This window comes from Aspergillus viridinutans (genome assembly GCF_018404265.1).
Source record: "Aspergillus viridinutans IFM 47045 DNA, scaffold_3, whole genome shotgun sequence".
NCBI lineage: Eukaryota > Fungi > Ascomycota > Eurotiomycetes > Eurotiales > Aspergillaceae > Aspergillus > Aspergillus viridinutans.
The window spans coordinates 779,746-807,401 of NW_025091219.1; the positions used below are offsets into that span (position 1 = coordinate 779,746).

General features: G+C 43.2%; 9 protein-coding genes across 9 annotated transcripts; 4 read left to right on the forward strand and 5 right to left on the reverse strand.

Moving 5' to 3' along the window:
- Nucleotides 1-7,703: 7,703 nt before the first annotated feature.
- Nucleotides 7,704-9,071, forward strand: Aspvir_005223 (uncharacterized protein; the record flags this gene model as incomplete). The annotated part of the gene is made up of 5 exons (XM_043268442.1): nt 7,704-8,199; nt 8,246-8,332; nt 8,381-8,572; nt 8,624-8,991; nt 9,051-9,071. The coding sequence occupies 5 exons, from the start codon at nt 7,704-7,706 to the stop codon at nt 9,069-9,071; spliced, it is 1,164 nt and encodes a 387-aa protein (XP_043124377.1).
- An 875-nt stretch (nt 9,072-9,946) lies between these two features.
- Aspvir_005224 (peptidylprolyl isomerase) lies at nt 9,947-10,646 on the reverse strand (the record flags this gene model as incomplete). Its single annotated transcript, XM_043268443.1, has 4 exons — nt 9,947-10,121; nt 10,187-10,293; nt 10,340-10,542; nt 10,607-10,646. 4 exons carry the CDS (start codon nt 10,644-10,646, stop codon nt 9,947-9,949), a joined length of 525 nt encoding a protein of 174 aa, XP_043124378.1.
- A 1,207-nt stretch (nt 10,647-11,853) lies between these two features.
- On the reverse strand, nt 11,854-12,834 carry Aspvir_005225 (uncharacterized protein; the record flags this gene model as incomplete). The annotated part of the gene is made up of 3 exons (XM_043268444.1): nt 11,854-11,984; nt 12,050-12,739; nt 12,792-12,834. The coding sequence occupies 3 exons, from the start codon at nt 12,832-12,834 to the stop codon at nt 11,854-11,856; spliced, it is 864 nt and encodes a 287-aa protein (XP_043124379.1).
- Nucleotides 12,835-13,336: 502 nt separating this feature from the next.
- On the reverse strand, nt 13,337-13,876 carry Aspvir_005226 (putative DRAP deaminase; the record flags this gene model as incomplete). The annotated part of the gene is made up of 1 exon (XM_043268445.1): nt 13,337-13,876. One exon carries the CDS (start codon nt 13,874-13,876, stop codon nt 13,337-13,339), a length of 540 nt encoding a protein of 179 aa, XP_043124380.1.
- An 820-nt stretch (nt 13,877-14,696) lies between these two features.
- Nucleotides 14,697-16,031, forward strand: Aspvir_005227 (esterase/lipase family protein; the record flags this gene model as incomplete). Its single annotated transcript, XM_043268446.1, has 3 exons — nt 14,697-14,712; nt 14,808-15,704; nt 15,757-16,031. 3 exons carry the CDS (start codon nt 14,697-14,699, stop codon nt 16,029-16,031), a joined length of 1,188 nt encoding a protein of 395 aa, XP_043124381.1.
- Nucleotides 16,032-16,155: 124 nt separating this feature from the next.
- Nucleotides 16,156-19,560, forward strand: Aspvir_005228 (WD40 repeat domain-containing protein; the record flags this gene model as incomplete). Its single annotated transcript, XM_043268447.1, has 1 exon — nt 16,156-19,560. One exon carries the CDS (start codon nt 16,156-16,158, stop codon nt 19,558-19,560), a length of 3,405 nt encoding a protein of 1,134 aa, XP_043124382.1.
- A 354-nt stretch (nt 19,561-19,914) lies between these two features.
- On the forward strand, nt 19,915-22,530 carry Aspvir_005229 (putative G-patch domain protein; the record flags this gene model as incomplete). Its single annotated transcript, XM_043268448.1, has 7 exons — nt 19,915-20,044; nt 20,147-20,466; nt 20,604-20,679; nt 20,730-20,932; nt 20,985-21,045; nt 21,096-21,442; nt 21,493-22,530. The coding sequence occupies 7 exons, from the start codon at nt 19,915-19,917 to the stop codon at nt 22,528-22,530; spliced, it is 2,175 nt and encodes a 724-aa protein (XP_043124383.1).
- A 125-nt stretch (nt 22,531-22,655) lies between these two features.
- On the reverse strand, nt 22,656-23,231 carry Aspvir_005230 (uncharacterized protein; the record flags this gene model as incomplete). The annotated part of the gene is made up of 1 exon (XM_043268449.1): nt 22,656-23,231. One exon carries the CDS (start codon nt 23,229-23,231, stop codon nt 22,656-22,658), a length of 576 nt encoding a protein of 191 aa, XP_043124384.1.
- Nucleotides 23,232-24,287: 1,056 nt separating this feature from the next.
- On the reverse strand, nt 24,288-26,919 carry Aspvir_005231 (DUF3433 domain-containing protein; the record flags this gene model as incomplete). Its single annotated transcript, XM_043268450.1, has 2 exons — nt 24,288-26,734; nt 26,874-26,919. The coding sequence occupies 2 exons, from the start codon at nt 26,917-26,919 to the stop codon at nt 24,288-24,290; spliced, it is 2,493 nt and encodes an 830-aa protein (XP_043124385.1).
- Between the last annotated feature and the right edge of the window lie 737 nt (nt 26,920-27,656).

Genomic DNA, 27,656 nt, shown 5'->3' on the forward strand with positions numbered 1-27,656 from the left:
TTAAACTATTATTTAAGAATAGTTCCTTAAATACTCTATAATTAATAAAGATATCTTTATAGAGAAAATAGACTAATATATCCTTTTTTATATTAGGTATAGCTTTTACTATAACCTACCTAGTTATATAATTAATAGCTATAATAATCTATTAATTACTATTTAGTATTATAGATAGATACCTAATAAGATTAATTCCCTAATATTTAAATAGATAAATACCCTTCTTTACTAAGTGCTAWATAGCTTTATATTTAAGATTTAGTCTTAAAGACTTAGCTATTTAATAATTTAGATAGCTCTTAATAATATCTTAGATATCTTTTTATATTATAGACTACTAGGCATGGGTATAAATTACTCTAAGTAAGGCTAGATAGGCTAGATAGCTAAATTAGTTATAAAGCTATAATATAAAGTTCTTTTAAAAGAGAATTTTAAGATATAGTATTTTAGTACCTTTATTAATATAATATAGTTAATTAATAGATTATCTATTAATATACTCTACCTTTATTTAAAAATTTAGTACTAATATCTTAATTTTTATTTTAATATTATTAGATATATCTAGGTTATTATCTTTTAAGAATAAGACTATTAATAGATACTATTCTAATTTATAGARATATAATARTATATAAAGGYATTCTTYAYYWRTTATCTACTATAACTATATTATAGATAGACTAAAAATAGATATTTATACTTAATTTACTAGACCTTCTTTAATAAAGTCTAGTTAATAACTTATTATATTAGAGATAACTACTTTGGTTCCCTTATAATACTTAATAACTAGATTATATATCTAAAATTCTTTAATCTAATATATAAAATATTTTAAATATATCTTTATATAGGTAAGATATTAAAGGCTTTTATAATCTATTATAATTATAATAGGTTAACTATTATTAATATAGTAGTCTTATTATTAGAGTACTTTCTTAATTATAAGAAGTTCCTTCTTATATATAGAATAGTTCTTTTTAGTATTATTAAGCTTTTATCTATTAAATATTACAGGATACTACTATCTTTTTTTATTTTATTATAATAGTACTATACTAAGAGCCTATTTAGATGCATTAGTCTTAATTTAATATAGTAGTAAGGGATTAGTAATCTTAAGAATAGATATATAAATTATTATATTCTTTAGTATTATAAATACTTACTAATATTAAGTAYTCTAGAYTATARATTAAAAYTTCTTCTTATAAAGTAAAGTATTTAATTCYTTTARRAGCTTATAAAGAGGAGCTATAATCTTTATAAACTTATATATAAATTAGTAATAGTATATAGCTAGTCCTAAGAATTATTAAAYTTTATAAATATTTATTAGTTTTAGCTATATCTTTATAACCTTAATCTTTATAGATATTAGTTAAACTAGTYTATTACTAATAATATAAYTATAAAAYTAYATTTCTCTCTTAGTRAATATATAYTTAGAGAGTTTTATATATAACTAATATTCTTAGAGTTAGTTAAGTACTTATTAAATATRCTTYTAATATTYCTCTTCTAAGTCTAAGAAGATTAAGATATTATTAAGGTAAACTACTATAAAGTTAAGGTCTTATATAATAYTATTTATTATTATCTAGAATAATATAGAGGTATTATAAAGTCTAAATAATATTATTAACTACTTAAACTTACTAAATAATATATTAAAAGCTATCTTTAGAATTAATAATTTACCTATTTATAACTATTAATAACTAGAGAGGAGATTAAGCTTTAAGAGATACTTAGTTTAATCTATTTAATTTAGGAGTTCTTAAATTCTTAGTAGTAGATAGGTATTCTTAATAGTTACCTTATTAAGTAAGTAGTAATTAATATAAAATTATTACTTTTTATCTAGCTTTAGGATAATTATAATAGGAAAGCCCTAGATACTAGTTAATAAATAAATAACTACTTTCTTTAAAAGCTCTTTAACTTATCTTTTTATCTTACTAAATTTTACTAGTAACTATAGGTAAGAGTTAATATTAATTAGTAGTAAATCTCTTATATTAATATAATATTCTAATAATTAAACTAGAGGTATTTCTATAACTAACTTTTTTCTAAATATATCTTTATACTAGGCTAGAAGAGGACTTAATTATTATAAATTAATTAATACTTCTTTACTCTCTTTCTATTCTTAAATAATATATAACTAAGCTTCCTGTTAACCCTTTTAGAGAGTATATTAAAGTTATTTTATAGAGATAAGATTAAGAGATATTTTCTTATTAATCTTAATTTAGGTTCTTAGATTAATAGGATAGATAGTTATATACTTTATTCTATATCCTTTAATAACTATCTATCTAGTAACCTAATTAATATTAGGGTTAAAATATTTTAGCTAATCTTAATCTAAGATAATATTATACTCTATTATTTTAAGGATCTAGAGAGTAATAATATAGTATTAATTACTTAGCTTAAGTAGAATTTAAACTTAACTAGATATATATATAAATTTACTATTTAGTAGATAAATCTATAGTTAGTTAGTTATTTATTAAAACTAAAACTATAAAGGGGGTAATAAATTAGCTAGATATTTTAAAATAAATATATAGCTAGAACTATAATCTAATAATATTTAGAGATAGACCACTATCTAAGAAGCTTTAAGTATAGTAAAGAAATAGAGAATATTAGATCTAAGGGTATTTAAATAAGCCTTAATACTATTATAATCTTTTTATTCTAAATCTACCTCTATTATATTAAATAGTCCTTYTTATAGTAGCTAATTTTCCTTATTACTATTCTTATTAGAATTATTATAATTCTTTAATAGTTTAAGATTATTAAATACTTTATATTCCTTAACTTTAGAAATCTATAATAGTTAACTAACTAGTACTTCTATATCTAGTAGTCTATTACTTTTCCTAACTACTTCTTATAATTTAATTATAGCTAGTTTAGTATAGTATAAACTTAAATATTATAGCCTTTCTATCTATAATTAAAGTAAGCTTAATTAGTTTAATACTATATCTTCTATTTATATATTCCCTTCTTAGGTTAATTAGGGGATACTATAATAATATTTAAATTAATATCTATTAGATCTATTTAATAACTATTAACCTTCCTAAAGAATTAAAGCTAGACCTAAATATATAGAGCTACTCTCTATTTATACTTAATAAAATAATAAACTATATTATTAAAAGTAGTTAGTTTATTATAATCTTCTACTTAGTAAGCATGCAGAACTAGCTTTAAATTAATAATAAACTTCTAGATTAATATATTATTAAAAATTCTAGATTTAATATATTTAGTAGCCTTAATTAGAGAAGTAGTATAGGATTATATAATTTAATTTTCTTAAGTATATCTCTTATACTCTTTCTAATATTTAGTTTCTTCTCTAATTTCTCTAAAATAGTCTTAGATCTACTATTTAAAAGTATCTAAGATAGTTATAATAGCTATTAAATTATATTTAGTTTTTTATTTATAAGTATCTTACTACTCTTTAGCCTAGCCTATAAAGTAATACTTAATTACTATAATCTTTTTAAGTTTAGTAGCTTTCTTCTAAGTAAGAGTTTACTTATTATAAAAATATTTATTAATCTACTAAAGCTATTTTATTATAGCATCCTTACTATACTTACTATTATATATAGAGATTAGTTTAAGGTTAGAAATCTTTTAATATAGTTTAAGTATTTTAGAGATAATAATAGGAAGAGAATTAGAATTAGAAGTAGTAATTATAGCTTCTATAGCCTTATTTATATTAGTATAACCTAGATAGTTATACTAGTCTTAAAGAAGTTTAACTAACTACTTATATAATTAGATTAATTTAGCCTAGGTATCTTTATTCATACCCTAGGTAATAAGAGTAAACTATTATTAGAGTTAAAGGTATTTTATCTTAAAGCTATTATTATAATTAGTAATCTAGGTTTAAGGGATCTCTATACTAGAAGATATAGATTTAATATTATCTATTTTATTAAGTAAAGAATAATATCTAATTAAGAGTAGAAGTTAGATTAATAATTATTAATATTAATCTAAACTTATTAAAATAACTTTAATAACTTCTAATTTATCTTTCTTCTAAGGTTAAATTATTAATTCTATATCTATTACTATTTTAAAAGACTCTAATAGCCTATAATATCTATAACTTATAATATTACTATAAGGAAGAGTTAATAAGGATATCCCTATAGTAAATTATTACTATTATAGATATCTAGATTAGTCTAAGGAGGTTGAAAACTTATTAATCTAAGGTATTTTCTATTAAGTTAGGGATAATTAATATAAGGGATTTTATTAAAGTTAAATTATTAATAGTATTTCTAAGGGTTAATAGATAATATCTTTAGAGCCTGCTATAGTTTAGATTAATCCTCTATAAGGGGTTTTAAATCTTCCTAGGAATTAAGTATTATATATTTACTTAATCTAGATATACTACTAGATAGGATATTTATAGTTATTAAGGATGTAGAGTCTTTAAAGAGTATAAGGATAGGAGATAGGCTAGTAGCTACCCTATATATATCTTCTTTACTTTAAGAGATTCTAGCTATCTTTTATATTTTAACCTAAGCTAAGAATGAATATAAGGTCTAACTAACTATATAAATAGTGATATTAGTTACTAAATATTATTGCACACCTGATATGGTGTCCCAGAGGCCATATGCCCGCTGTTGATATCACAATATTCCTATATAGAATATATAGTAAATTACTTAATATTTACTAGCTTCTATAGTCTTTCTAGTCTAGTAATCTTTACCTTAATCTCTATAGTTAATTTTAGTAGTAGTCTAGTATTCCCTACTTCTTACCTAATAAGATTATCTACCTTCTAGTATAGTATAGGTATAGGATCTTTATTATAATTTTCTTATAATTAAGTTTCTATCTTCTAGATATATTTCCTAATTTTTACTTACCTAAGCTTTTACTTAAGCTAGTATTCTTTTTCTAGAAGCTTATAGATAGTCTTATTATTATTATTAGAGATAGTATTTATTAGTTACTTCCTCTTTTCTATATACTAGGCTTCTAATTCTATAGGGGTATTCACCCTTTCTACTCTTTTAGAAGTAGATTAGTTATTTATATATAGTAGATAAATACTATTATAATTATTATCTAATTATTTAGTTATAGATTCTATAAGATTAGTTAGTTCTTTATAGATTAGAATTATTCTTTTTACTATAAGTATAGATTTACTGCATGGGTTTAGAGTTCTAGAGAAAGATCTAGTATTAATTATTATCTTATAGTATCCTAATAGGCTAATTAGATTTTTAAGAGTAATTAGAACTATAAGATTACCTACTAAGGGTTAATATTAACTAGTAAGATTAGTATAAAGGGAGTAAATATCCATATATTACCTAAGTAAGGAGAACTAATTACTAAGTTATAGAATACTTAGCTAATTACAGAGATATATATAGTGGATTATATGATCTGCTAGGTCTAAACCCTCTGCACTATTAGTGTTGGCTGCATATAGTGGCTTTATGGTTCGCTGTAGCCCTTAACAATCCCTCACTACCTAGAATAGATAATAGCTCCTAGTATAGATATATAGTAGTAAGCATAGCCCCTAGCTTAGAGAGAAGGGAGGTCATAGTATACAACTACTTCCCATCTCCCTCAGCTCATAAAGGCCCTCACTACTACCCTGAATATAGCAGATAACAAAAGTATGATATCTAGGGTGATGATGGTTCCACTATCTATATTCCTAAAGAGGAATAGATAGAGATACCTATAAAGGAAGGATGGGAGAACTGCCTCTCTAAGCCCTGTATCTACTATATTAGCCCTAAAGATTATAAATGTATTAATCATATGCTTAGCCCTCTCTAGGAAGCTAGTAAGCTTAAACCTACTAGGCTGGCCGTTGGGAAGGGAAGGGAATTCCCATGGGAGTCCTATAGCTAGTTCCCTTCCCTTTTTACCCTTAGTAGTGGGAATCCCATCCCAGCCTCTTAGATAAATAGGATTCCCATTTCCCTATCCCTTAGATATATGGGATTCCCTAATTAATATGGGATTCCTATATTAATTTCCTATCCTATTCCTACTAAAGGATTAGGGATCCCATCCCATCTAGATAAGAATGGGAAATCCCATGGGAATCCCAAACTATCCTAAACCTTAAATTATGGGGTAAAATAGGGGTAAAAATAGGCTATTTTAGGGGTATATCCCCTATTTTACCCCACTTTTACCCCATATATTAAGGTTTGGGATTCCCATGGGATTTTCCTTCCTATTCTAATATTACCCTATGGGAATCCCATCCCAGCCCCTTAGATAAATGGGATTCCCATTTCCCTATCCCTTAGGTATATGGGATTCCCTAATTAATATAGGAATCCCATATTAATTTCCCATCCCATTCCTACTAAAGGATTAGGGATCCCATCCTATCTAGATAAGAATGGGAAATCCCATGGGAATCCCAAAATGGGAAGGGAAATTAATATAGGATACCCATTTCCCAATGGGAAGGGATTTCCCATGGGATTTCCCTTCCCTACAGCCAGCCTAATAGTTACCTTAAGTACTTAGAAAATAGCCTTAGGAGGCATAAAATTAGATTTTACACCTATAATTTAATAATATTAAATTTTTTCATGTGTTAAATAGCTTCATTTATATCCTTTTTTTTTATTTTTTTATTAGGGGGGGGGCTGTGTCCCTAGAATTACTAGATTACTAGTAAAAATATTAGTAAAAAGTGGGTTGGAAGGACAGAATTTAAAATAACAGAAATTTTGTCTAAATGACACGTCAATTATGTCATTTTGACATTTTAAATACCATCCCTAGAGACGACCCTGAGACACCGACACAAGGAGTATCAATGCCATTGGTCCCTCGGAGCACTGCGCGGTCTCCGGTGCATTTCCCTTCTGGGAATCGCTTCATTTCCTTTGCTTCGCTTAGATTTAGTCCTCTTCGGCTTTCATTGATCTGGTCGATCAATCTCCTGACCACTAATGACAAGATTCTATCAGTCTTCTATTTTGTGATGATCTGTTGATCGTTCGGGTTATCAAGATCATGGATGCGCTGTCTACATACTAGACAAGTCTCGCGTTATAAATGCCATCAAGTGTCCACGGTGGTCAACTGCAACACTGTTGAATTAGTTGCAGCAGAGAGGACCTGCCTAGCGTCGCATAATCCTTGCTAGACCAATGCATCCATGTCTGTCACTATCCATTATTGACGGAGATTCGGCCATGAAGACCCATCTACTAGGATGTTGAAACCGCTCCCTGTCCAGTCTTATTTAGTGCGCTCTTCAGTCCATACCCATTCCGATAGTTGTCCAGTATCCGGCCCAAAGAAGAGATTTCGGCCCCATTTACGAAAGATTTTGGCATTCAAGTAATTCACATGCCATACAGCGTCTCCTCAGCGAGATTCCGGGTCATGGAGTCTGGAACGGGGCTTTCCCCTTGCTTCGACTCCTGTTGGACTGATTCTGCCGTCAGTATGCCACCTTACAAAGTCAAATCTTGACTCTTCTGACAGGACTCTCTTTCTTGTAGCCATGCGGAATGACAGAGGCAATGCCGGCTTCCCCCGCTATAATATATTGTCAATCTATTCCCTCCCTGTGGAGTGCTTCTAGTTCTTAGACGTATCTCCCCCTCCGACTCCTCATGGCCAATATAGCCCCTCAGGGCGTCGCAACTCATCTCTCTGTCAATGGACTCATTGGAGTAACCTGGACCGGTGCTGGGTTAGGCATCATCTTCGCGTCCATTCGCTTCGCTATCCGCATAAAACGCATGAAGCGTCTCCTGGTCGACGATTACTTTGTCCTCCTGGCCCTCGTCTTCCTGGTCACCAATGCAATCCTCCAGACTCTGCAAGCCCCCCATCTTTATTACATGCTATTGAACGTCACCGGGCCTGACATTGTCTATCATGGTCTCAAGTACACGCAATATGAATTCGTCATCATCGGCATTTTCTGGTCGGTGCTCTGGAGCATCAAGGGTTCATTCCTGGCGCTGTTTTGGCTCATTTCGGATGGCTTGCCGCATTATCGCCGTGTCTGGTGGGGAGTCACGACGTTCGCGGTATTTGCGTACATTGGATGCTGGCTGGCGTCGATCTTGAACTGTCATCCTCCGTCGGATTATTTTAGATTCGGTATTGTGATCGTTGAGCGTTAGTGTACGTTAGCTGACCGTCTCAGGAAAATGCACCAAACCGATCGACATCCGAGGATCCGTCATTTCCATCTGCTACAGTACGGCTGTCGACATTCTTACCGACTTGATGAGTATGTCCCCTCAAGAGGTGTTGTGGGAAGTGTTAACGAGATGTACAGTTATGTACCTCCCCCTCCGCATCCTGTGGAATACCAAGATGAACTTCCACCAGAAACTGGGCCTAGCCACAGTCTTTTGTCTCGGATTTATCATCATCGCCGCAGCTATTATTCGTGCTGTGGCAATTACCGGCAAAGCGTACTCGGATCAAGCCGCTCTGGCCGTCTGGGGCATCACCGAGTCCTCAATCTGTATGTACTATATCCAGCATCTACCCAAGTAGCCAACGCTAACCTGCAAAGCCATGATTGTCGGCTGCCTACCTCCCTTTAAGTCCTTTATTACGAGCCATTCCAGCAGCGCCAACTACAACTACAATTACAACTATAACTCGTCCGAGCGCGCGGCAAACCACTACAACCGCAGCGCCTCCTCTGCACGCATCAAGAAACGTTCCATCACCACCACCAGCTGGAGTGGACTGCCTATTCCACTGCAGGAGAGGAGCCAAAATGCATACCAGAATTTGGAATATGAAACTCAAGGGAAACATGACGTACATATTGCAGGGGGCGTGAATGTGCGTGCTGTCCCGCCACCAGAGATCTCCCGCTTGAGCCTCTCAGAGGATGATTCTGGGCATGGTGAAATCAGGATGGTGAAAGAATTTGTGAGTTATTCCTTTCTTCTCCTTGAAATATGCGATTGCGAAGCTGACGATCCATATAGAGCGTTGTAACATCAAAATAAACCTGCTTCAGACACAGCTACATGAATATACTTAGTCTATACTCATAGAATAAAACGTTCTGCAGCCCGAAATTTCCCTCCTTTTCCAGCTACTTTGCTCTACTTTTGGACTTCATCTTCTTCCTACATTATTTCCTGAGAATGATCAGACACTGATATTCTTTCTCTTTCCACTCTCATACCTTGAGACTAAGACTGATGTGTCGGTCTCGTTTCACGTACGATTACACATGACATGTAGCGACGGACCAGAAAGCAGTTCTTGATATTGTAAAGTCTCATATCCTTCTGAGCCAGCCAAACGTAAGGTTGAAGCTCTGCTTGACAGCAACATTGCCAATGACCGTAGGGCTACCGAACAAACTACTCCTGCTGTCTTGCAGAATTGAGGTTTGACGCGCTATGGCACTGAAAATAAACCAGGCGATGGCTTAGCCCTTTTTCTTAGCTGAAAGCAGCTGGAAAATTGAGGTGTTTCTGTCATAGAACCTTACTGATAAAGAGAGTAGGTCAATCCGAATCGCTGCCATCAATAGGCTATCTTTGTGATGTGACTATCATATCAAATGCTCATAACTCTACTGTATTAGAGTTTGCACTATGCAGTCAAGCCGCATTTTTCCTCGGGCTGAGATGGTAAATCTTTTAGCAGGGCTTAGTATTCGTATGATATCAGACTTGCATGGGATTTGGGATTGGTAATATTATTGAGTGCATTTCGGTCACTGAAAGCTACAAGGATTACAGGCTTAAGCGGATGAAATGCACTAGTTCAAAGACCCAGTCACTGGCTCTCATTAGATTTTTCAACTGTATTCTAATGGAGCATCATTGGCGCAACTAGTCCGACGCAATCAGGCAAGGTCAATTGCTCATTACAGCTGACCGCAGTCGGCGATGGTAACCTTCTTCTTGGGAGTACCGGACGAGGTGCCAAAGCTTTCAATCATCTTGACAAGGTCCATGCCCTCCGCGACCTCACCGAAGACGACGTGAGCGCCGTTAAGCCAGCCCGTAACGACGGTGGTGATGAAGAACTGGGAGCCGTTGCTGTTGTGCTACATGGTTAGTATTTGCTGAACTCGAGCAAGAGATACCAGGGGATGACGACGTACGTGTTCCTGCCGGCGTTGGCCATGGAGAGCAGACCGGGCTTGTCATGCTTCAGCTGGAAGTTCTCATCCGCGAACTTCTCACCGTAGATGGACTTGCCACCAGTGCCCTACAGTAGAGATCAGTATATTTCGGAAGGGCTTCTCTTTCCGCACCAGCGCCAGAGTAGGCTTGATGGGTGAACTCACGTTGCCCTTGGTGAAGTCACCACCCTGGAGCATGAACTGGGGGATGATACGGTGGAAGCCGGAACCCTTGTAGCCGAATCCCTTCTCACCAGTGCAGAGAGCACGGAAGTTCTCAGCGGTCTTGGGGACGACGTTGTCGAACAGGTTGAAGGTGATGCGGCCAGCCGGCTCTGGAGGATAATCATCATCAGAACATGTCCCTCAGCTGGACGATAGGACAACTGGGAAACTTACGACCGTCAATGGTGATATCGAAGAAAGTCTTGATAGTCATGGTTGCTGATTTTATCGATTTTGAGTCAGAACGAGAGTAGATTTTTGGTATGTGATGATGAAGAGAGAAGGGAAGAGTAAAATTGTGAAGGAGGGGCAGTTTTGAATCTCCACCGCATGGAGCTAGCTAGCAACGACAGAGCTGCGCTCAAGCCACAATTACCCCTCCCTATGTTCTCTTCCCGCCGCCAATCGTGCCACGTCATAGGTCTCCGCATTCAACGCATGCCATGATCTTTGCCATGCGTCTGTATGTCTACGTAGGCCATGGAATATCCATCAGGGAAATAGTCTAAGAAAGCAAATTTACTCTCAAATTTGAATAAATTCATTGCTGGATCCTACTTTACCTCGACAGAAGGGCTGACTCGCCCAGTTGGCAGGGAATCGGAGGCCTCCTTCACGTGATCTCGCCTAACGGAAATCAGCTTCAGAGCTCTGACAAGCTCGCAGTTGCAAGAAGCTTTGCTGTCTCCAGTCTCCATCCGCCTCCCCTTTCACTTGAAGACAACTTATGTAGTGTTTCCTCACAACCACCGGTCTTAGGTGGCTCATTGTTGAGCACAATGCCTGAATGAGAACGGCTACCTCATCATTCCTTTGCAGAAGAATTACTTACCTCAGCCTTGAAACTATAGTTCTAGGGTTTGTGGCAGAACTATGTCCTACGTAATCAGTCAGCCTCCGATTGTGACCATCAAAGACTTTTATGTACGACATCTCCGATGCATGTTGGCCCGCCTGACCATGTGTCAGGTACTCAAGTACTCAGGTACTCGGTTGGACAACTACACAAGCTCGAATCATCAAGCCACTGTCAAAATTAAGTTAACGTCAGGGATCATGATCTACCAAACAGAAGAGCAGCGCAAATTCTACAAAATAAGGATACATTGAATGTCCATTATAGATCTCTCCAATATCCAAAATTGCCGATTACAGCCAATTTTGATCTAGTCTACCCAAGAAATGCCTACCCGCTTTATCATTCGTTTGGCAGTCATTCATCCATACCTTCGGACTATGTCTCTCATATCACCAAGTACCCTGTTCTGAATTAATTTCTGCCAGTCACTAACGAAGAGGACTGGGCATGGTGCATACTGCTCTCTCAGTGTTTGGTTATCTTTGAACAACGCAGATACGTGTGTATTGAATCTTCTGCTTCGAGTCAGCAGACTCGAAATGTCGACATGGCCTGGAATTACTCACAATTTGTATAGGTCAAGACGACCATCATAATCCTCCTCCGGTGCCGAGATTTGAACATATGAGTGATACGCGGCCAGATATTCGGGCCCGAAGCGATTGCAGACAGGTCGCCATTGACCGAATTCGTCTGCGGACCGTTATTTCTTGTCAGTCATAGTACAATGCGTTAACTGATGGATGTCATTCACGTACATTCGTTGTGGGCATAAAAGCAGCATGCATCGAAAATCAAGGGCTCGTTGGTTTCCAGGTCGATACCAGAGTTTGCATACCACAGATCACCATGAACAAGGGAAGGCTTCACAAATCTTCCTTCAGATTCAAGAGGCCTCAGCAGACGAGGAATGACCTTGTCGAATAGGGCCGGAACAAGTTCATCGAATTCAGCATCATATCCCTTAGCCGCAATTTCGCAATCGAGCGCCAATCTCATATTCTTCGTAAAGAATACCTCCCAGCTGTCCTCCCACTCGTTGGTCTGGGGAAGATTGCCACTGTATGTCGTAACATGAAAGCCAAATCTGCCGGTTGGGGAGACGCTACCCTGATGTAGCGCTGCTAGCCGTGCGGCGAACTTATGCGGGTCAGGCATTTCGTTCGTCATCTCGCGGTACTCGCAAAGGAAGAAGTGCGTATCCGGCGTGTTTATGAACGAGCCCCATGCAATTGGCTTTGGAGCGAATTCTGGGGAGACGGTGTAGATGGCCTTCATGGACTCATACTCACCATGAACCATGTTCTTGCCAGTTTCGCCAGATAACACCTTGATGAAGAACGATAAAGGTGTTCCGTCGGCTAACTCGACGTCGAGACGGTTTGTGTTAGCCCAGAAACTGATGCCATGGCTTTCAACAGATGTTACTCTACACCCCTTTAGTAATTCTACGAAGAAATTAGTGGTCATTCGGAGTTGCTGAACGTCGAGGCACTCAACCAGCAACGACACTAGGATCGACAATGTCTTCGGAGTTATCCATTATGCGGTCACAGTTTCTTCAATATAATGTATACATATACGAGTATCTTTTAAAGTCAGACGGCCGAAATAAACGAGATATATATGTACATTTTGCTCAAGTGTGGGGTGGGATTCGGGATGGAGAGGGGCGCTAAGTATCAAATCGCCGGGATCTAACCAAGCGCCAGCGAGGAAACCTACTACTCAACGATTGGATAATAGAGAGTGCGTCTTGATGTGCTTGGGTCCTTGGCTACATTGAACCGACAGGAAAAGGCCTGCTAGATAGCATCTGTTTGACCTGATACGTATCTTGTCTCACGTCCTCGCCGACAACACTCTCCGGCGCTAAATTGCAAGAAACTTGCACTCTCCAGCCAGCTCCTGCTACTCGGGTTATGATTGAAGTAATATCAGAGAGCCATGGCCCGTATCTAAACAGCGATGTAGTCTGTAAGTCACTTCTCCAGATTAGACAAGAAAAAGAGATAGCATTATGTACATCTCTTCAAAATAACGGTTCATTTATCATGTCCGGCCATAGATACCTCCATAATCTGTTGCTCCATACCCTCAACATGCTCAACAATAACACCGCCGTCCTCAAGTTTCTTCCTGCCCAGGTTCTGACCGATAAACGTCTCCGGTTCCTTGATTCCCACGTAGACCACTTTAACTGCGCCTTTGAGACTCAATATCCTGTCCACGCATGTCCTGTTCCCGCTGAGTCGCTCGTTGCACGGCTCCATCGTCGTATACAGGACCGTATTTTTGGGTAAAACCTCGCCCAATCGGTCTTCTAGTATATTATGTCTTTCTGCGACTTTGATGAAACAGCATTGTTCTGCGTGTGTATTGCCTGGATCTCCCGGCCGATCCCCAGGCAGTTCCATCGAGTATCCCGTTGATAAGATCTCGTTCTTATCTGCGTCCACAAGAACTGCTCCAACGCAGAACTTGGTGGGCGCTGGCGGGGACAATCGAGCTTTCTCTAGAGCATATTCCATATAAGCTTTATGATCGCCTGCCGCAATTGTTGGGTGGGAAGCTTCGGTTGTCATTATGTCTTATGCTGGATTGTGAAGCAGCCGGAATTGCGGGTTCACTGGATTGAAACGTGGTCTGAATTATGTCGCTGAATGTCTAGGCAAACTGAAGCTTTGAGGTTGAGCAAATGTGAGAAAACATGAGTACAAAGATCTTGTAAATGGAACGAAGACAAGCGACAAAAGAGTACATGCATGATTAGGTAGCTATCTGGCTGAGGACGTCTCACGTTTTACGTCTTAGGCTGTATAGATGGCCTTGCCAAAATAGGGCTAGATAACACCGACATGCTTCTAAGTTCTAATTAAACCCACAGCTTTTCCCATCAAATTGAGTAGCTATGTCAAACACCACCAAAAGTGTCAGTGCATAGGGAGTAATGCCCGACGAGATTTTCAAGAGGAATCCATAACCTATATTGGAAGTCTCGATCCTTGACTGGAAATTGAAGAGTCTGACCCAGGCCGGACATTATGTTTCAACTACATTTTACAATACTACCCCTCATCTCGAGCCTGAGCCGTGGGCGCCAAACAATGGCTATTCATTCGCCCAATCCATATTCAGGCTGGGCCGTGTTCGCCCCCGATAAAACAGTGAGACTCATGTTCTTGACTACCTAATGATGCTAACCCTTCTTATCACCCCAATGCCTGTTGGTAACTAACCAGGGCAGTGGAGCTATTGGATCTAGTAATGCTTCTCCGCAGATGGTTCACGTAGCACAACGAGCCAGCGAGCTTCCATCAATGGCGTAGAGGACTTCATTTCGATTTCCTCCGACTTCTGGAACTGGGACAGAGCACATCTCTGGGCCAAAGAAGTTAAGAGACAATGCCGCAACAGGATGGTAAGCTTTTTCCGAACCACATTCTAAGTTTTCCGATCTTTAGTACCTCTGCTGACCCAGATCGGTGTATTCGTTCAAGAGTTCGCATCGCAAAGGGAGTGAGGTTTCTGCAACGAGCATCTTCAGTTACAGCACTGTCCAAACGACCGAGACCGATGTCGAAAGCAAATTTGCCACAGAAGTCAGCCCTGAAGAGCTCCGAGGACCCCTAGGGCTAAATCTTCTGTTTTCTCCAGAACAACCTCTGATTGATTTGATATTCGTTCATGGTCTCGGAGGTGGTTCCAGAAAAACGTGGAGTAAAACAACGTCTGCTTCGCATTACTGGCCAAAGGAATGGCTTCCTAGAGATCCCGCGTTTAAGAATGCTCGGGTGCACAGTTTCGGATATGATTCGGACTGGATCAAGGGCAAGGATAATTGCCTGGACATCTATCACTTCGCCCGATCTTTGTTGGGCGAATTGAGTACTTCACCCCATTTGCACAATGCAGATACGCCAATCGTTTTCATCGGCCACAGCATGGGTGGTCTGGTCATCAACAAGGCGTTTTTGTTGGCAAAGCAAGATGCGACAGATCGCTATCTGGTCAAAAGGATTCGTGCCATGTACTTCCTCGCGACACCTCACCGAGGCTCTGATTCTGCCAAGCTTCTAAGCAATATCCTCAACATCGCGTACTCGTCGCGTGCCTACGTCTCAGACCTGAAGCGCGGATCGGACGCTATAAACTTGATTAATGACGAATTCCGTAGGCATTCGGAAGACATAGATCTTTGGTCATTTTACGAAACACAAAAGCTCAGCATAGGTGTCTTCCGTGTGCTGATCGTTGATCCTGACTCGGCTACACTTGGATATCGCGAAGAGAAACGAATACCGCTGAACGCTGACCATCGCTCCATATGCAAATTCGAAGCGCCAAGCGATCCAAATTATATACTCATCCGCAATGCACTCGCGTTCACAATCAACAGTGCCACGGAATCAGGTATGAGTATGATCCCCTACATCTCGCAAGCAGCTCGCTAAATTGGACGCAGCGCTGAAATCGAAGGAGAGGCTACTTCGGAGCAACATCAAAGACCTGAGAGAATACCTAGACGTGTCCGACAAGTTAGAGGACGACTTGATACTCGTTCAAGATGCCCGCTTGCAGGGGACTTGCGAATGGATACAATCGAAAAAAAGTTACCTAGAGTGGCACGACAACGCCAATGCTGCACGTGTGCTTTGGCTCTTCGGAAAACCTGGGTCTGGCAAGTCGGTACTTTCAGGCTACCTGGTTTCTCAGTTACGCATGAAGCATGAAGCATGAAGCTTGCAGCTTCTTCTTTTTCAAACACGGAGAGAAGTCCAAGTCACGGCTAAGTGCCTGCCTTCGATCTCTCGCTTTTCAAATGGCTTGCGCAAACAGTGAGATTTTGCAACTACTGCTTGAAATGCGTGAAACCGATGTAAAGCTCGACGGTCACGAGGACCGTATCCTCTGGCGAAGATTGTTCACCTCTGGGATCTTTAGAACAGAATTCCATCGACACTACTGGGTCATTGATGCTCTCGATGAGTGTGCAAACCTGTCATCTTTCTTCGAAATTGTGCTTGGCCAGCTTGATCCCTCAGTCCCGCTGAGAATTCTGGTCACAAGCCGACAAACGTCGGACATCGAAAGGTGTATTACAATGTTAGCACATAACCAAGTCCGAGCGGAGCTTATCTCAACTGCGGACATGAAGAATGATCTTGAATCGCTTGTTCGAACGAAAGCCAGTACCCTGATTGTCAGAACCGAGGCTGATCGTGCTGCTCTGGCGGAAAGAATTTTAGCGAAGTCTCAAGGATCTTGGCTTTGGACTGTCTTGGTTCTCAATGAGTTGTCTGACTCACATTCGGAAGAGGAGATTCGCCAGGTCCTCGCGGAAGCGCCCAAGKACATGGAAGAACTTTACTTGAGAACACTAGATTTGATGTCACGAACTACACGAGGCAAGAGGCTGATTAAGGCTATCCTTGCCTGGGCTACAACTGCAACGCGGCAACTAACTGTGGAGGAGCTTGAAGAAGCTTTGAAACTAGATATCAACGATACATTCCCTAGATTGCGGGAAAGCATAAGTGCACTGTGTGGGCAGCTGGTTGCTATTGATAAGTTTGACAGAGTCCAGATGGTGCATGAAACTGCTAGGGAGTTTCTATTGAACAACAGTTTGAATTCAGAGTTCGCGATTGATAAGGCCGATGCTCATACGCGTATCGCAAGAGCTTGCCTTACGTACCTTGCAGGGGAGGAGATGAGGCCACCGAGGACCAAAAGGCGAGCCATTTCAAGGACCCCAGCAGAAAAACGAAGCGAGTTCTCTAGCTACGCTTCCTTACAATTCTCTTATCACCTAACGAAGGCCAATCCACTAGCAGACGACCTTCTGACTTTACTTGACAAGTTCCTGAAAACCAACATCTTTTCATGGATCGAAGTTATCGCTAGAAGTAAGAACCTCATGCCACTCATCCGCACTGCGAGGAACCTGAAAATATATCTGAATGCCTGCTCCGGCCAGCGGTCACCGCTCGCGACTGAATTACAAAGGGTGAGAGGTTGGATAACGGACTTGATCAGAATTGCCGCGAAGTTCTCAGATCCTCTCATCAGCCTACCGTCGGCGATATACTCGCTGATACCCCAATTCTGTCCCTTAGAATCGACAGTGCACAAGACTGCAGGCCCCGGGCGAAAGATCTCTGTTATTGGAATGTCGAACGCTTTGTGGGACGATCGACTCTCTTGCATTGATTTCCATCAAGGCCAAACTAGCGCACTCTGCCACGGACACGAGTTTTTTGCGGTAGGGTTGAGTACCGGTCAAATATTCATGTACTACGTGACGACTTGTCAGGAATACAAGAAGCTTGATCATGGAGAGGCGGTCCAGTTCCTGCAGTTCGGAACCAAGGCGGACTTACTCGCCTCGTGTGGATTGAAGAAGGTTTTGGTATGGGACGTTCGGAACGGTCATATCCTTTACAGTTTCGAAGTGACGGCTAGACCTATAGGACTTACATTCGACGGAGATTCCCTGGTTATTCCAACGTATAAAAATTACTTGGCGTCTTGGGACCTGAACAACAATGGTGCTAGACAACCGGACAGGCCGTGGAATGACACAGGCGATGACAACTGCGCGCGGTCGAGGCGAGTTCCAAGTGCGATCTCGATCTCCTTCGGACATAGAATGCTCGCAGTCGCATATAGTGGGCGGCCGATTGCTCTCTGGGACCTCGAAGAGGATGCTTATTATGGTTCTTGCGGCAAAAAACTTTCCGATGGTGGGACGAGCACGCATTTGGTGACAGCCCTGGTATTCAACCCCAACCCGGCTATTGGTCTGCTTGTTGCATCATACCTTGATGGTGAACTTGTTCTTCTCAATCCATTTGACGATCAAATTCTGGAAAGTCATCGCGCGAATTGCCACACGCTCGCATCCAGTCCAGACGGACGCCTGCTTGCAGGAAGTGCTGGATTCGGAGCAATTCAGATATACGAATTCGATACTCTCACGTTGCTCTACCGAGTCCAAGCATCTAGTCTCCACATAAAACAGCTGTCTTTCAGCATCGATAGCCTGCACTGTGTCGATATTAGAGGATCGCAATGCAATGTTTGGGAGCCGCCGATGCTCCTTCGGAGTTCAGTCGGTGACGATACGAGCGAAAACTCGTCGCAATCGTTTGTAGAAGCGGTTGCCACGGACACTAAGGTCAAGATCAGCGCCATTGCAGTGAACAGTGACAGAGATGTTGTCCTATGCGGCCGCGATGATGGGTCTGTTTCATTGTACGACGCAAGAACCGGGTCTAGGAAGCTTGAAATCTGCCGTCACAACTCACCAGTTCGCATCTTGGAATGGTGGAGTCAACATGACCTAGCTATCAGCATTGATGTATCAAACAAGATACTTGCCTGGAATGTGAGGAAGTCGGCGCAAGGCGAATGGATTGCCGAGAGAATGGCATTTCAGTCCCGACTAGAGTCTGGCAGTTCCATCATTCAATTGCTCACGTCGAAAGCAATTAGCAAGTTCCTCATATCAACACGTGAATCAGATCACCTGTGGCAAGTTGATGGCCACGAGGAGAGTTCACGAATATACACCGATAGGCTAGGCGTGCGAAAATGGGTGCAGCATCCACGCTCAGCACATCACGCAATTTGCTTTGAAAGTACAGCTGTCCGAGTGTATACTTGGGATAAGTGGTTACAGGTTCTATCTGTGTCACTTGACATCAGTGTGCGGGAGCTGGAGTTTAAGAGCATCAAACAATTTGCGTTCCATAGTGCAAAGGGTGTTCTCATTGAGCTCTCCGAATCAGGCGGCCCAGCGAAGACTCAAAACCTATATCTTCTGGACGCACAATCCTTCGAAGCCAATAATAAAGACAACGTCAAGGAAGTCGTCGCAGTATCACCAGGGTTAGACGACAATCTAGCACCATTATCGATAGTCGAAGGTCAAGGCGTGCAAGAAGGTGAGTCTCTGGTTTCACCAGTGGAGCCAAGGCTCGCCCTTCTTTCTCAGAGGGTCGCACACGTTATTGGAATCTGCGAATCCAGTAGACTGGTCTTCCTCGACACCGGCTCCTGGGTATGTTCTGTGAGACTGGAAAATCAAACACCTGATATAACATCGTACAGCAGACATTTTTTCATCCCGTACGACTGGGTCGCCGGGTGGCGGGACGTAATTTGCGCCGTGCTTCGGCGGGATATCCTCTTTGCACGCAACGACGATCTCGTTATTATCAGGGGTGGATTCGATTTTACGGCAGAGATTCACCTGCAGGAGTAGACGGGCATGCTTGCGGTAGCTAGTTTGCTGGAAAATGTTAACATTACAGTATTCATCAAAAGGCAAATGGGACCATGCAACATGACTATTTGGTCTCTTATTCCACTTATCCTAGGGAATCTATGAGTAGATAAAGCGTCAATTGTTTGAATGAAGCCTATAGGCCGTGTCAAATTTAACAACCTAGAGATGATGCGTGCCCTGGGAAATGTTATAGTTCTCGTCCTCGCCCGACTGGGAAGTATAAGCGACTGTTCAGAAGGCGGTCTAGGATTCTGCCGGGTATATGTATGAAACTCCGTCAGTTGACTGTCCTTCTCCAAGTCTCCATCACAGTTTTCTTGCGGTGCCATCATGTCACATTTCGATCCGGAAGACAGCAGATTTCCCCCGGGATCCTCTCATCGGCCTTACCCACGCCGTGACGATCGGGACGGTCGTATGTACGATGATCGTTCGCCTTCCCGATCACGATCGCCTGGCGGTAAACGCTCTCTTTCCCCACATGTTATCAAGCCGGATGCTTTATAGAGGCCATATATTCCTCTGCAGATAGAGATTTACTAACATTGTTCTCTGAGTGAAGGAGGCCAGCGCTCTCCTCCGCGAGGCCCAGCTGCAGATCGGCGACGCGAACCATCCAGAGACCGACTCGATTCCCGACCTCGCTATCGAAGCCGCGACCGCGATGACTATCGTCGGCGACCTTCTAGATCACCCCCCCCGCGGCGCGGCAGGCCGGCCTACAGAGATCGTGATCGTGAGGGATATCGTTCACCCGGATACAGTCGGAGTAGAAGCTACAGTCGCAGCCGTAGCCCTCGTCGAAGTCGACAGCCTTACCACGAGAAGGAAAGCAGAGAAGTCATGATGGATGGGTTGCCGGTGGATATGGCGGAAGAAGACGTTGGAAAACTCCTTCCCCCCCTGAAGTTCCATTTCTGGAGTTTAAGAGCTACGCTCCATGTCACAAACACGTTCTTGATGGCAAGAGGCTGAGATGTGCATGTCACCGGGTCTGTTCCGGTCGACGTGTTGAACAGATTTCGACTGAGCTCAGAGACTTTTACTATGTCGAAGGTCTAGAAGAAGTTCGGGTGATCCGTGACCGACAAACCAGTATGTTTTTCTTCTGTCGTAATTTGCGCCAAAGTGTCTGACTTGTACAGAAAAATCACGGCAACTTGGCTTCCTCAGGTTTGGGAAGCTTGACTTTGCGCGCGACTTTATGGACCGCAACTTCCCATCGATCTATCTGCATGGACCTAATGCCGGCAATAATGAGAAGGGCACCAAAGTCCGCATCGCCTACAGTCGTGAGAGGGAGGATCGCGCTCGTGCCAGGGCCGACGGTGACTGGACCTGCAAAATGGTGAGTTGGTTGGGCCATTGCAAAACTAGAAAGCTGACCTGGATTAATACAGTGCGCTATCGTTAACTACTCGACTCGTAATAAATGCTTCCGATGCCAAGCGCCCCGGCCTGGTAAGTCCTTCCGTCAGTCTGATATAGGGCGAGTTTCTGACAGGGCGCAGAGGCTGGCCCGGCTGGTCCACCTGGAATTGCTGCTCCGAAGGTTGAGAACAACGGCGACAACGATGCAGCTCCAGACAATCAACCTTCGCAGTTTCTTCTCTTCCGAGGGCTAGAGCCTTCTGTCACTGAAGAGCTTCTTGCAAAGGGCGTGGCTAAGCTCTATCGACCTACTTCCGGTTCGGGTGGATCGTCGGAGAACCAAAGGAAGGGAGCCAAGGTGGCTTCCACTACCGGTGACTCCAATCTTGGGGCAAGAGATGGCTCTATTCGCCGTGTCCTACTGGTCAGAGACCGCAAAACCAACGAGAGCTGGCGCTATGGATTTGCGGAATTCGCCACTGTTCAGGTACGTTTATTATGATCTTCCATGTCTCGCTTAGCTTATTGTTCTTGCAGGATGCCCAAGCGGCTGTTGCGCGACTTCATTCATTTGAAAAATTTACCATCTCTTCAAAGCCTGTGCTTGTAAGCTACATACATGCTGGCGTGTTTGTACCCGTCATCAATCCTTCGGCGAGCACGGACCGGTTCACCTTCAGTCCGCTCAGTAACCCATCCTTGAAGCTTATGTACTGGGACGAGGAGGCATATGTGACAGAATTGACGGTGTCAACTGCCGAGTTGGACAATAACCAAGTCTCGACCGCGCAGGGCCAAGCTGAAAGCCAAGGGAAGAGCACGAAAGACGCAGAGAAGGCAAAGAAGCGAAAAGCAGACGCCGCAGCAAGCGCAGCGTCCAAGAAAGTTGCGGTACCCTCTCATCTGCAGTTCTGGAGTAATCGCCATGCTGAGCTGCATGGCATTCAGAAAAAGGACGCAGACGAGAAGGGAGGCGATGGTGGCATGGAAAGCCGCGGATCGCCGGCCGACGCTGCGGCTCCTCCCACACAATCCTATGCTGATTTGAATCGGAATTGCTGCTACCTGTGCATGCGGCAATTCAAGAGCTCGGCTGAAGTCAACAGACACGAGCGGCTCAGTCAGCTGCACCGTGATAATTTGCAGGACGACGAATTGAAATCCAAAGCAATGGGCAAGCTCATTAAACATGGCATCGTTCAGTCTACCCCCGAGTACAGGGATCGTGCAAAGGAACGTCGAAAGGCGTTTGGCGGCTCGCGAACGGCAACCAAGCCCAAGCCTGCTGCGCCGAAGGAGGAAGACGAACCACCAGTGGAGACAACATCGAAGGGTGCGTCGCTCCTCAGCAAGATGGGTTGGTCGGCCGGCTCTGGACTGGGAGCTCAGGGTACTGGCATGACCGCCCCGATAGCCACGGAGGTGTACGCGCAGGGTGTTGGACTGGGTGCGCAAGGAAGCAAGCTGGGTGATGCGGTCGAGGAAGCGGGACGCAACACACGCAACCGGTACGATGAGTTCCTGGAGAAGACGAGGCAGACAGCGCGGGAGCGATACGAACGGATGGACAAGTAGTGTTATCAGACCGAGTGTAATAATATAGCTGTCCAATCTAATGCAGTTCATGATTCGTGATATGACTAGTATACAAGAGCTGAGGATGATGTTTCCACTGTGCATTTTCTTCTAGAACCTCTCCTCTACTCCAGGTTCCCTTCAGCATTTCCCGTTTCCTTCTCCTTCTCCTTCTTCAACTCCACCCCAAACTTCTCCCCCAACACCTTGGCAACCCACTCCTCCACCTCCCTCTCCGTCTCCTCATCCCGCACCGTCCCCGTCCCAAACTCCCTCTTCACATACCGCCGCATATCCTCCACGCTATTGACATCAAGCGCATAAAGCACACCGCCCGTAGCCATCATCGCAAACGAACACACATTCAGCGTCGCGAGGCTCAGCGCCTCGAAGGCGTCCCCCGCGCCGTTGACGGGGGGCCGGTGGTACACCGACGACGTCCAGTAGGGCGGCATGGAGGCGATGACGCGCTTCGTGAAAGCGCGGCGGGTGATGAGCAGCGAGAGGGTGAAGAAGGTCACGCCGCCGAAGAGGAGTTTGAGGTTCGTGAGGTGTTTTGGTGGTTGCAATTGCGTTGGTTGTGGCTGCGGTTGCGATTCGGTTGATCCGGGGGTGGACTCGGGTTGGGAGGATGCTGGAGACGTCTTCTTTGCGTCTGTGGTTGGGCTTGGGCTGGGGCCCCAGTTGAAGAAGGAGAGCATGGTGTTGAGCTGAGTTGTTTTGGTGGTGTGGTGAGTGGTTGACTTGGTTGGGTGAAATTGGAGTTGATACTTTTTATGCCAACGCACGCACAATGAGATATATTCAGCGCAAGGGGAAGGAGAGGAGATTTGGAGGCTGGTCGTGTTAAGGAGCAAGTAAAGTCAAACGGATTCTGATTCAGTCTCATCGAGGCGGAGATACGATGCGGAGTTGATATTTGCCGAGGTCACGTGCTCAGTTGCTGGGATTCTAGCTCATGCAATCGTTATTAAGTCCCATAAAGGAATTCGGTTTATCATTGTCCATGGTCTAATAATACAATAGACAGCTCCCCAGTTGATAGAGAAGCAAGGCTATTCCAAACGACCATCAAAAGGGTATATCGGCAACCCGCTGAAATCCATGCCAGTTGGTCACCGCGTAAACTCAGCCCTAGCGAGCAGAGACTATCAAAAACGGCAAGACGAACCACCCGCCCAGCACTCAGCAGTGACGCCGTCTGCGGGTGCGCTGGCGAGATTTGTCTTTCCTCTGGTCCAGGTAATCGATCCAGTGAGAACTCATTTTGACGGACGGTATCCGATCTTATCAAGATAATAGATGAATAGAGATGCTTTCACTCCAATTTCATCATATTGTTTGTGTTCTATAGGGGTACAGCTGGGAAAGAAATAGGCGTCTGTACAATGCCATCGCAGGTGATGATGTTTTGAAAACAGAGAAAAGTCAGAGGGCATTTTCAGAACCTGAGTGAAACATAGCAGAGTATCACCGAAACAAAACAGTTATTAGAACATGCAGAAAACAATGAGGCGCTAATATCACGAAAAATAAGAAGCATGTCGTCGCATCTAAGCATACATCATCGTCGTCTTCGTAAGTCAATCGTTTCAATATCATCGCTAAGTAAATTTTCCGCGTGACATCGTCGTATCGTCGTCGTTCAATCGTAAGCGGATTTCTGAAAATGCTTCGTAGCACAACCACGTTTCATGGAACGTATCATTGCATACGTAACCGCACCGGGCTTGCCGTTGAAAGAAGGAATAGGACAATCAGCTTTCCATCTTTCCAGTTGTAATTAGCATATCGAACCGTCCAGGTCGTTGGAAACGGTCTATTCCGAGATGCTCTTTCCCATCACGCCCAACATAGATCCCGAAGCCGTACATTGGATATTCCCTCTCTCCCGGGGGCGCTGTCACTAGTCGAGTGACAAGATCCGCCTTGCTTCTGGGTTCGCGGAGGAGCTTATCGGCAAGAAGCGGGCTTTGGTAAAAGAAGCTGATTTGGTCTGCTAGTGTGCTGATGTCGTGAGGAAGATATCTGTATCTGCGGGGCCATATACACAAGAAGGATACGGTGTATAGAGCGCAGAAGGCAACCAATGTATAGAACGCAGGCATTAGTGCAGCAATTCGTACTTCTTCGTGCGTGGGGTACCAGAGGGCAATGAAGACGCCACCAGCCAGTATAGGGAGAGCTGCGGACACGATGCTCATCAAAGAGATCCATGCCACTTTGTAGTGCGCATTCAGAATAGCTTGCACCGTCACCTGAAGAGGAAAGGATGCGGGATATTCTAGCAATAGAGTTTGTTCCGCTCGAGCGCCATCAGGAGAGGACAAAGTGGCGTATGGCTGCAGTGCACGGAAGTACACGTCGATCGGTTGCCAGGAGAGGAACAGAATATTACCGATCAAAGCAGGGATAAAGCTGTACAAGAAGTTTGAGGATGAAAAAGCGCCCGTCGAGGGCAATGTTGGTAGCCGTGGAGGAAATCCGCCTTTAATGGCATCGTGGATAAAACTGACGAGCACAAACGCAATAAAAAGAGCGCCGATAATCACCGACCAAGCGACCACGAAGGTGTCTTTGAGAAACCACGGCGCCCAGCGGTAACGGACAGATTGGGAGTATAGTTGCTGTTCAAAACCTTCGGCCGCATGAGTGCTCCGTCGCTCGATATCGAAGGAGACCCTGGAGACCAGCGGTTGCTTCTCACGGCTCATCTCTGGTCGATGCAGAGATGGATTCCGTATCGGGGCATCAACTTCGGCAACTCCGTAGAAGACTTCAGCACGGTTCGACACCTGCCAATAGCCTAGCCGGAGGACTCTGGGCTCAATTGCACTTCCGACATCCGGCAGTGTCTCGGATTGTTCAAAGTCATGCAGAATGTTGGATCGCTGGATGACAGGAATCAGGTCAGCCAGACTGACAGGGTCCCACATCAGTCCAGACCATATCCGCATAAAGCGAATGAGGAGCGTCGCCAGCCCAAGAGCAAGTAACGCGTAAACGGCCACGAGTGCCCACCCGACAGCTAGGACAGCATTCCATCGCCACTGCCCATCTCCATTGATCAGGTACCACTTTGCTTGGAAGAAACAGCTGAGAAGCGGGATGGTAATGAGGTTTGAGAACCAGACCGTAAGCAGAGCAAACCCAGCTAAGGGCTCTCCATGCCTGAAATACGACCAGTCAGGTAGCAGGAAGTTTTGTGACAGAATTGGCAGCTTCTGTATCGCGCGATCATGGAGCTTCTCGGATGCCATGATTGCAAAAGGCATGACGCGGTATACAGCCGCCTGGATTACGAATGTCCAGATGGTTATAATAGCGGCCAGAATCTGTGGTAAAAATTGAACCACGAAATACCGTGAGCCTCCATGTCCATCGTAGTCCCAGATTCCTTCGTGTCGCTGAGACCAGACATTGCAGAAGACAACCCCGGCAATCATGAGCAGGCAAGAAAGAATGGCCAGAGCCAGTGCCCATGGCCGTAGAACAACAGGCACAAAATTCAATGGGGGATAAAGCAGGTTATTGTCCGGAGGGTCTACCGCAACAAATGCCTCCGGATCCACCGAGTTCTGTGGCGACCTTTCTGGCGGACTCTGCTGGAGTAATCGTTCTTCTCGAGGCCGTAATGGACTTCCTTTAGGCTTCGAGGGACGGGCAAATTGGCCCAGAGCCGCATCCCATACAAGAGGCTGTGGCGGATATTCGACACTTGCGGCTGAGGACTGCCTCGATAAGCTCGGCGGCTCATCTTCCCTTGTGAGCTGATTAATGGCGAATCGAATGTAGGGCAAGTCGTCCGTCCCGGGAGTCGGTGAGCGACCGGCATAACTATCGTTTGGTACATGTCGAATGGACTCGTCGGGCATGCCGCCGACGGGGATCGGTCTGCCCTGCTGGAGTCGAGCTGGACTGGGACCGGAAGAAGGAACATTTCTGTTTCGAGACTGTTCCAGAATGGAATGTTGCGATCGAGAACCAGACATATTGGCGCCTAGATGCGTTCGAGACAACGCGGGAGACGATGCGTTGGAGACAGGATGGGAATTCGGCGTAGCATACCGCTGGACGGTGAGACGACTCTCCGCGCTTGGAGTTCTAGAACTGGACGTTGTCGTACGATCCGACAGGGAATAGTAATCATCCGACGCAGCAATCGACTGTTGAGATTCAGAACGGAACACCTGTGGTCTGCTTGCTGCGATGAATCGTCAGCACCCTGCAGAGCCTTTTATCTTGCCTGGCAGCTATAGAAGGAGTAAGGGGAAGAGGAAGAGCGAGAGTGCGAATATGATAGATCAAGCTTGCCTCTCAATTTCCTTTTTCTTTTCACTTACAGCTGACAGTCCTCAGACTCACATTTCCCGACCCCGGGACATTCATGACGGCTGTACGCAACCGAAGAATGTATGCGGTCAGCTCACCTTCACATGGATAACCAGAGGCAGAGAATGATATGCGAGGGAGTAAAATGATAATTCATAGATTGTCATGGGATGAGGAGGCTGTCATGTCTGTATTGTGGATATTGGGTTGGGTGGTTGGACCATCTCCCAGCCTCCTCATCCCATCCCAGCCACCTGTACAAGCAAGATAAGCAACCGATCAGGAACAACAGCTTAGAATCTGACATGGCTCAAGCTGATTGGAAAACTAAAAACTGCAGATTGACTGTGATTGGATGCATTATAGCGGCTTGATGAATTAGGTTTCAATTGCCTTGCTGTGTTATTTCTGGTTGATACTGATGGCGATGTTGTTGTTTCCAGTTGACCGAAGCCGAGAAAGTCTTCGCCCGAAGTGGATTGCGGCCCGATCCAGTCATGTCCACTACACCATAAAAGGCTTATTAACGTCTAATTCGTCAATTTCAGAATTATTTACCTCTCGTACAGAGTACACAAATGTTGCTTGAGGAACCTCGAATAAGCACGATTTGATGGGCTCTGAGAAAAGGGCGGACAAGTGTATCTATCGGGTCCTGAAGCTGACGGATGAAACCGTGAACCCTAACCTAACCTACGACTGCTACGAGTGTGTAATGGTTCTATCCATGAGAACGTAACATGACCAAATATGCAGTTCAACGAGTCTATGTGCCAGCATTGATATGAATAAGC